At 41.0% G+C, this 10,005-nt stretch overlaps 1 protein-coding gene across 5 annotated transcripts in view; it reads right to left on the bottom strand.

The window, feature by feature from the left end:
• Positions 1–3,448: 3,448 nt before the first annotated feature.
• The window catches only part of tmem131l (transmembrane 131 like), a 91,432-nt gene continuing 84,875 nt past the window's right edge, over positions 3,449–10,005 (bottom strand). For all 5 annotated transcript variants that reach the window (XM_024398418.2, XM_024398420.2, XM_024398422.2 and 2 more), the window contains 3 exons: positions 6,965–7,041; positions 6,677–6,816; positions 3,449–3,984 (listed from right to left, as the gene is read on the bottom strand). In XM_024398418.2, the coding sequence (XP_024254186.1) occupies positions 3,676–3,984; positions 6,677–6,816; positions 6,965–7,041 (526 nt within the window). In that variant the 3' untranslated portion in view covers positions 3,449–3,675. The remainder of the gene's footprint in view (positions 3,985–6,676; positions 6,817–6,964; positions 7,042–10,005) is intronic.

The following is a 10,005-nucleotide window of genomic DNA, read 5'->3' as shown; positions in this document are numbered from 1 at the left end:
AGGTACGCCCATCTAGTACCGGGTCGGACCCCCTTTGCCTCCAGAACAGCTGGAATTCTTAAGGGCATGTACACATTGCAATGTTTTTTAATCAAGGCACCTAAAGTTTGCCAGGAAAAAACATTCCCCACCCCATTACAACACCAGCCTGTACCATTGACACCAGGCAGAATGTGGCCATGGTCTCACGCCATTTACTCCAAATCCTGACTCAACAGGAAGCGGGATTCATCAGACCAGGTAACGTTTTTCCACTCAATTGCCCAGTTGGTGATGGCGTTTTTTCTTCTTGTTTTTAGCTGATCGGAGTAGAACCCGGTGTGATCGTCTGCTGCAATAGCCCATCCGTGACAAGGACTGACGAGTTGTGCACCCCGGGATGCCATTCTGCACACCACTGTTGTACTGCGCCGTTATTTACCTGTTCGTGGACCGCCTGTTAGCTTGCACGCTTCTTTCCATTCTCCTTCGACCGCTCATCAACGAGCGGTTTTCGTCCACAGGACTGCCACTCACAATGTTTTTTTGGTTGTCGCACCATTCTCGGTAAACCCTAGCCACTGTCATACGTATAAAGTCGGGGACGTTTCTGAGACATTGGACCCGGCGTGTCTGGCACTGACGATCATACCAAGCTCAAAGTCACTTAGGTCACTAGTTTTTCCCAATTGAACAGTATCTGAATACCTCGATGTCGGTCAGCCTGCTTTATATAGCAAGCCACTGCCACATGACTAACCGTCTGAAGGAGTGAACCATTTTCCAGAACGGGGTGGTGTACCTAATAAACTGGCCACAGTATATTTAAAACTATAACAATGATTTTAAATGATTAGAACTTGAGAAATGTAGTGCAAAAATAAACCACTGGGTTCCTTGTGTTAAATAACTTGATTTAAACTAACATAAGTGTGGTCAGTATTCTAAAATGTGTTCCGAGTCCCCCTTACCGGTCCGTGACTGTCCCAAATCCCCTTGGAGCCTCTGTTCCTGCAAGCAATTCACGGTCCAATGGAATGGTTATCCGGCTAAATAAAATGTAGGCTAAACAGCATTTGTGAATCACCTTGTGTGCCATGATGCCATGGTTTCTGGGACCAATCAGAATGGTTAGAATGTGTTTGCGTTCCAAGAAATCGTTGGGGAGGCACTCAGATCCAGACTCATTGCAGAGAAGAAACGAATGTCTGTGGCGTAGCGTTTGGCCGTAGCAAGGAGTTTGGGTAGCCAGGCAAACGATGTCAAATAGTGAGCATAGTATTTCCCCTTTCTCTGTCAAACAGTATCTATGGAACAGTCCATTGAGTCAAAAGAAGAAGTCAAGCCAGAGTGGGTGGAGGGGGGGGCTGGTGTTATTTCTGATTTATACTGAACAAAAATATAAACACATGTAAAGTGTTTCAAAAGCTGAAATAAGATCCCAGAAATGTTCCATCCACACGAAAAGCTTTTTGGGAGAAAACAAATGTGCACAAATTTGTTCACATCCCTGTTAGTAAGCATTTTGTCCTTTGCCAAGATATGCCCCACCTGTCAGGTGGATAGGTTATCAAGAAGCTGATTTGACAGCATGATCATTACACAGGTGCACCTTGTGGTGGGGACAATAAAAGGCCTCCACATCGTCTGTGATCAGCCACCGGGACAGATGATGAAACTGAGGAGTATTTGTCTGTAATGAAGCCCTTTAGTGGGGAAAAACTAATTCATATTTGGGAGCCAGCCCCAGCCAGACGGTGGACTTGGCTCCCAAGTGGGTGGGCCAATGCACTCCCAACCCCACCCATGGCTGCGCCCCTGCCCAGTTATGTGAAATCCATAGATTAGGGCCTAATGAATTTATTTAAATTGACTGATTTCATATGAACTGCAACAGGGTAAAATAGTTGAAATTGTTGCATGTTGTATTTATATTTTTGTTCTGTATAGTTCAATTTGTGTTCAAAGATCAACGAATATCCTCATCCTAGAATCTTAAAAATGACACTTTTATAAACTTTCTTTTAATTGATTGACATCAATTGTGCACAGTGATTTGAATCGATTGATTTCTTGTTTTGATCTATGTTTCACTGTAATATTATTAGGCCATCACCTGTTGTACATTTGAATTCTGTGTCATTTTCTGGTTATAATTGATTTTGTAAATTGATTTCAACTGCTGTATGAAAGTGATTTTGATGGATGGCAAAGATAACAAGCTTATACGGTCCATCTGCTACTGCTAAATAGTTGTAGCGTGGGGGACAAAGCTAACAAGCTTATACGGTCCATCTGCTACTGCTAAATAGTTGTAGCGTGGGGGACAAAGAAAACAAGCTTATACGGTCCATCTGCTACTGCTAAATAGTTGTAGCGTGGGGGACAAAGAAAACAAGCTTATACGGTCCATCTGCTACTGCTAAATAGTTGTAGTGTGGGGAACAAAGATAACAAGCTTATACGGTCCATCTGCTACTGCTAAATAGTTGTAGCGTGGGGAACAAAGATAACAAGCTTATACGGTCCATCTGCTACTGCTAAATAGTTGTAGTGTGGGGAACAAAGATAACAAGCTTATACGGTCCATCTGCTACTGCTAAATAGTTGTAGTGTGGGGAACAAAGATAACAAGCTTATACGGTCCATCTGCTACTGCTAAATAGTTGTAGTGTGGGGAACAAAGATAACAAGCTTATACGGTCCATCTGCTACTGCTAAATAGTTGTAGTGTGGGGAACAAAGATAACAAGCTTATACGGTCCATCTGCTACTGCTAAATAGTTGTAGTGTGGGGAACAAAGATAACAAGCTTATACGGTCCATCTGCTACTGCTAAATAGTTGTAGTGTGGGGAACAAAGATAACAAGCTTATACGGTCCATCTGCTACTGCTAAATAGTTGTAGCGTGGGGAACAAAGAAAACAAGCTTATACGGTCCATCTGCTACTGCTAAATAGTTGTAGCGTGGGGGACAAAGATAACAAGCTTATACGGTCCATCTGCTACTGCTAAATAGTTGTAGCGTGGGGGACAAAGAAAACAAGCTTATACGGTCCATCTGCTACTGCTAAATAGTTGTAGCGTGGGGAACAAAGATAACAAGCTGATACGGTCCATCTGCTACTGCTAAATAGTTGTAGCGTGGGGAACAAAGAAAACAAGCTTATACGGTCCATCTGCTACTGCTAAATAGTTGTAGCGTGGGGAACAAAGAAAACAAGCTTATACGGTCCATCTGCTACAGCTAAATAGTTGTAGCGTGGGGGACAAAGATAACAAGCTTATACGGTCCATCTGCTACTGCTAAATAGTTGTAGTGTGGGGGACAAAGAAAACAAGCTTATACGGTCCATCTGCTACTGCTAAATAGTTGTAGTGTGGGGGACAAAGAAAACAAGCTTATACGGTCCATCTGCTACTGCTAAATAGTTGTAGCGTGGGGGACAAAGAAAACAAGACATCAAGTACAAAACTTTTTAAATGTTTTAATTTTCTATGATCAAAACATCTAGAAAAATATACAACAAATGCTTAACCTTTCACAACATTGAACGTTTGAAAGAAAAAAATAACATAAAAGTAAAGGAATATTCACATTTTTCCCCCATTATCGATAAAAGCACATTCATTTCTTGTTCCTTTCTTTAATAGCATCGTTTTTGTTTGTTGTCGTCGGTTATGCCAGGTTTTTATTAAATGTCACCACAGTAGCCCGAGTCGTTGGACAGCTGCGAGTTTGAGCTGCGGTTGGATGAGGAGTTCCAAATGTCCAGGTTCATGTGGGGGCCGAAAGGGTTGAAGCTGGAGTACTGCTTGGGGCGGCACATGCCCCCGGGCTCCCGGTTGAAGGGGGCGTGAGGCGGGGTGATGGGGCAGACGGGGGACATGGGGGCCGAGCGCTCGGGTTGGAAGTGGCTTTGGTACGGCTCACTCTGGGGGGTCCAGATGGAACCGAACAGACTGGACATGGGGGACAGGCTCCTGGTGCCGGGGAAATATGGCTAAGGGGGAACAGAGTGAGAAAAAAAACATGGTTTAGAAAAGATATGCCACCATTTATTTAACAAAAATTATAATATTAAATGTTGGTGGACACTTCAGTGAGGGCAAAAATCTAAAAGTAAATATCAAGTTTAATATCAAGGAATATATCACTTTCTCTGTTCAAAGGAGTAACACATTTGTGCATGAGGCAGTGGTGCAATAATGTGGTGCGACTCGGGTTTCGTCCATTATCTGGAAGACCGTGTCAGTGGAGGAAAGGGAGAGCGGAATGAGGTTGAGAGGCGGACCCTCAGTCTGCTTCTCTCTCCCTCCGCTGAAAAAGCCCATCAGATGCAGGTTATTATTATTATTTTTAAATGTATGCTGTGCTTCACACGTTCTGCCCCTGAACAAGGCAGTTAACCCACTGTTCCTAGCCCGTCATTGTAAATAAGAATTTTTTCTTAACTGACTTGGTCAAATATTTTTTTTTTTTAAATACAACAACGGATCTATTACCGGTGTGATCGTATAGCCTATCTCATATTTCGAATTTGAAAAAACGGCCCGAACAACAGCGCATTGGCAGGGCAATTCAAGCAAAGCCAATATTCAGTCGTAACTTATTGGGCCTATAGTTTACTGCACAAACCTCATTGCCACGGTACTGTTTTAAATTGGTAAATGTTGCATATGCTTAAGTTGTTAATGTCGGGAAAAAAAATCTGAGCGGTAGATCTCACCTTGCATTTTGACTCAAATTGATCTTGACTCAGAAAAGGTTGGTGACTACTGTTCTAGAGTTCACTTAACACTATCAACATTTCCCTATACTGTTGCAATTTCGATCGAATCAACGCAATATTAGCCACTTTCTATGCAACATACCTAAACTATGCAGGAGATTTTGTTGTAGACAGAACGCATAGGAGTAGGATTCAATTGCATTGATACGCAACACTCCGCCCGTACTCTACACAGACTGGTGCGGCATAAACAATCAGGGCTGCAGTAGGCCTATGTAAATAGACCATTGCCATATATGGATCGGTGCAATTTACTATGAACTGGACTGTGTTCACAGCATGAGCGGCCGTAAGTAGATGCGCTTGTTTTGAGATCAAAGCGAGAGCTGCATGTAAAACAGTTTGTTCATATAATTTGCTAGTTAGTGAGTTATTAGCCCAGTTATAGATAATTTGTAGTCAGCAATAGGGGAGTGATTGCTTCCTACAAGAGCACAAAACTTATACATTTTGAAAAGCGAGTTATGGTAAAGAGCTTTTTTTTGTCTTAAAGGGGCAGTGTTGTATTTGAGACAGGCTTGAATAAGCTAAGTGGCCAATAGGCAGAGGGTAGCATAATTTGTCTGATTCTCTATAATGATGCATTTTATTTGTGAAGTGGTTTCTTGAATCAAACAACATTTTCAGTCACCTCCTTGTCTGAAGGACATGTGGATAAACAGGTTAATGTCAAGCCCAGCATGTTTTCTTTTGGAATGTAGACCTACATTGAATGCAACACATTGGCTGCTACTGTAGGCTGAATAATAGAACTGCTATTTCCATGTTAAAATGTTATGGGATGCATTTTCTCCATTGTTTTTGTTAGGCCTACATTACGATCAAATAGCCACAGTAGCCTACTTGGCCACTGTTAAAACTAACTTAAAGCAGGTATAGCCTCAGTCTTCACAGTAAACGTGCACTGGAAGTTGCACCAAATTTTCACAACATTCAAGTTTGCACTCATCAAACCAGAAATTTGCTCAGTGCCAAACAACAATTTGAAGGAACATTGCACACAAGACATAATGGAGGTGGTCAGGATCTTGATAAATACAAGCATAAAAGCTTCATTTTACAGGCCTGTCACCACTAGTATGTTGGTGTTCACTTTCTGGTTCTTGTTAGAAAATAATTCAATACAATACATTCCACTTATGTGACTTTTACCAAGAATTAGGAAAAGAAAGGTATCATCAATGTCATCAAGCAGTCAGTGACATTGTTTTGGTCTAAATAACAGGTAAACAATGCTCTCTAAAATAAAGCCTAACCGAAAGACTATGATCTACATTGTATTGACTCATGCTGAGGCCAGAACCATGGTAGTTTGTGAAAAGTGGAAGTTGTCCACGCAAGAGAAGCAGACAAAGCCTCACTCCCTAGATTCCCAATCAAACCGCAGAGGTTGAAGTTCCTATTTTCTAAGCTCCATTTGTTTTTTTTTATATATTTTTTTATAAATCACAGTTAGATTGTGATGTTAAAATGTGATAACCACAGACAGCACCAGTAAAAGGGAAAAACAGAGGACAGAGGTCAAAGGGCGTGTCAGAAAACAGATTCAGATGAGTTACAATAACACTCACATTGTTTGATATTATTTAAATGCATAATCAATCTTTTATACTTTATATTAATATCATAAATATATAACATTAAATACTAAGCTTTACTGAGACAGATTTAGTAAGCGTTTGCACATGGCTTTTTCCACAGGGTAAAATAAAGGTTTGGAGAAAAAAAAAAAATGTTAAGTGTAAATGAAGGCCGTTCGTCTTTGGTGCAGAAGCTTAGTAAACCTGGCACAAAGCCAAGTGGTTAGGACTAGGTCATTGACTGAGGCAGACAGGGGGACAGTAATGATAGATATTAGGGGGATTAGGTTGAATGGAGCCAGCAGCGGGTCCCGGAGGTTTACCTTGCTGCCCACACAGCCGGCTGTATCCCAGGACGAGGGAGCCTCCTGGGAACATTCCTCTCTCCAGCTGGGCTGGTGGCTGTAGGCTACCGTCTGGCTCTCTGGCTGGCATGGGAAACTGTTGTGGAAGTTGGTGTTGCCTGCGGACCGATGGTAAGGACACAATGGTAAGTGTTTTTCCCATGATATTTCACCAGGTTGTCCCATTGAGATCAAAAGTCCTTTTTCAAGGGAGACCTGTTGTATAAGACATTTTACACACAATAACACAGTAGCTTTGACGCCTACCTGCTGACACGTAGTTGCCCTGGTCACAGTACACGTATGGGCTGTTACATTGGCTGTTGGCACTGTTCCAAGGGAAGCTGTTTGAGAACACAAATTCGTGGAAAAAAAACACAAAAACACAAAATCGTGAATTAGCTAACACACATAATTTCACAATACATTTCTTTATCTAAATTGACAGGTGACCACATTACAGAGGTAAAACACATTTTAATTTAAGGATCCCCATTAGCTGCTACCAAGGCAACAGCCACTATTCCTGGGGTCCAGCAAATTAAGACAGTTGCATACAACAAAAAATATTGCGTGACATTCCATTTCATAACACTCTTCAGAACACATTAAGTGTCTGCCCTCAGGCCACTACTCTACAACACACAATCCATGTGTACTTGTGTGTAGAGTGCGTGTGTTAGTACGTGTATGCCATGTGTCTCTTCAGTCACCGCTGTTCCATAAGGTAGGTAGGTAGGTAGGTGTGTGTGTGTATATATATATATATATATATATATAAATAACAAGTAGTGAGGCAGTAAATATCTCCTCTACTTTGGGCCATGAGAGATTGATGTGCATATTATTCATGTCAGCATTCCGTTTACATGTACAGGCCAGCTGTGCTGCCCTCTTCTGAGCCAATGTTCCTAAGTCCATCTTTGTGGCACCTGACCACACAACTGGACAGTAGTCCAGGTGCGACAAAACTAGGGTCTGTATGACCTGCCTTGTTGATAGTGCTGTTAAGGCAGAGTAGCGCTTTATTATGGACAGTCTTCTCCCCATCTTAGCTACTGTTGCATCAACATGTTTTGACAATGGCAGTTTACAATTTATCTATTGATTTTTATTTTACCTTTATTTAACTAGGCAAGTCAGTTAAGAACAAAATCTTATTTACAATGACGGCCTAGGAACAGTGGGTTAACTGCCTTGTTCATGGGCAGAACGACAGATTAGTTCTAGAAATATTTAATAACTTATTTCTTGCTACCCATTCTGAAACTGACTATAGCTTTTTGTTAAGTGTTGCAGTCATTTCAATCGGGTAGTAGCTGATGTGTATATTGTTGAGTCATCCGCATACATAGAGACACTGGCTTTACTTAAAGCCAGTGGCATGCCATTAGTAAAGATTGAAAAAAGTGAAAGGGCCTAGACTGCTGCCTTGGGGAATTCCTGATTCTACCTGTTATGTTAGAGGCTTCCATTAAATAACACCCTCTGTTCTGTTAAACAGGTAACTCTTTATCAACAATATAGCAGGGGGTGTAAATCCATAACAAATGTGTTTTTCTAGCAGCATACTATGATCACTAATGCCAAAAGCAAAGTCTCGAAACAAAAACAAAGTCTCAAAACAGCTCCCACAATCATTTCGCTATCAATTTCGCTCAGCCAATCATCAGTCATGTGTGTAAGTGGTGTGCTTGTTGAATGCCCTTCCCTATAAGCGTGCTGAAAGTCTTGTCAATTTGTTTACTATAAAATAGCATTGTATCTGACCAAACATAATTTCCCCCCCAAAAGTGTACTAAGGGTTGGTAACAGGCTGATTGGTCAGCTATTTGAGCCAGTAAAGGGGACTTTACTTAGGTAGCGGAATTACTTTTGCTTCCCTCCAGGCCTGAAAGCACACTTTCTTGTAGGCTTACATTTAAGAAACGGCAAACAGGAGTGGCAATATCGTACGCTATCATCCTCAGTCATTTTCCATTCAAGTTGTCAGACCCAGGTGGCTTGTCATTGTTGATAGACAACCATTTCTTCACCTTTTCCGGGCTCACTTTTCGGAAATAATAAGTTACAATGCTTGGCTTTCATATTTTGGTCAGATATACTTGGATGTGTAGTGTCAGCGTTTGTTGCTGGCATGTCATGCTTAAGTTTGCTAATCTTGCCGATGAAAACAAATCATTAAAGTAGTTGGCAATATTCAGTGGGTTGTGATGAATGTGCCATCTGATTCAATGAACGACGGAGCCGAGTGTCTTTTTGCCCTAAATTACAATTAAGGTGCTGTAAAATGTATTACTATCATTCATTTATCTTTGTTTCATAGTATAGTTTCTTCTTCTTTTCATTCAATTTAGCCACATGATTTCTCAATTTCCGGTACGTTTGCCAATCGGTTGTGCAGCCAGACTGATTTGCCTTTCCTTCTGCTACATCCCTCACAACCAAACAAGTTTTAATGAACATAGGAATCACTACAAAACATATTGTATGACTTCTTATACACTATAAGAGGCCCAGCCTTTGGAACTTTGGTTTTCCTAGCTATGGCTACTATATTGTGATCACAACATCCTATAGATTTTGATACTGTTTTAATGCAGATTTCTGCAGCATTAGTAAAGATGTGATCAATACATGTTGATAATTTCATTCCTGTGCTGTTTGTAAATACCCTGGAAGGTTGACTGATAACCTGAACCAGGTTGCAGACACTGGTTACAGTTTGAAGCTTTTTCTTGAGTGGGCAGCTTGATGAAAGCCAGTTGATATTAAGGTCACCCAGAAAATACACCTCTCTGTTGATTCCACATACATTATCAAGCATTTCACATATATTGATTGTTAGCACTTGGTGGTCTATAACAGCTTCCCAGAATGGGCTTTAGGTGAGGCAGATGAACCTGTAGCCATTTTACTTCAAATCACCTCTAAGCTTTACAGGAATGTGGTTCTGAATATAGACCGTAACATCACCCCCATTGGCATTTCAGTATTTTCTGTAGATGTTATAACCATGCCAGCACTGTATCAAATGTATTATCTAAGTGAGTTTTAGAGATGGTCAGAATATGAATGTAATCTTTTACAAGTAAGTTATTGATTTCATGAACCTTGTTTTTTAGGCTACATATGTTAATGTGGGCAATTTTTAAACACTTCTGGCATTCTTGATTGTTTTTATTGGGAAGGATATGAGAAGTAGGTAGACATGACAACGTTCTATTTGTTTGAACTAATAGTACAGGGTGAGCCATCCCTACTAGGGTACACCGCCTCGGTGCTATAAACTCTGGTTCATAAGTACA

The sequence above is a fragment of the Oncorhynchus tshawytscha genome, linkage group LG34, assembly GCF_018296145.1.
Source record: "Oncorhynchus tshawytscha isolate Ot180627B linkage group LG34, Otsh_v2.0, whole genome shotgun sequence".
Taxonomy (NCBI): Eukaryota; Metazoa; Chordata; class Actinopteri; order Salmoniformes; family Salmonidae; genus Oncorhynchus; species Oncorhynchus tshawytscha.
The sequence above is the reverse complement of the archived record's forward strand: the minus strand, read 5'-3'. Positions and strand labels throughout refer to the sequence as shown.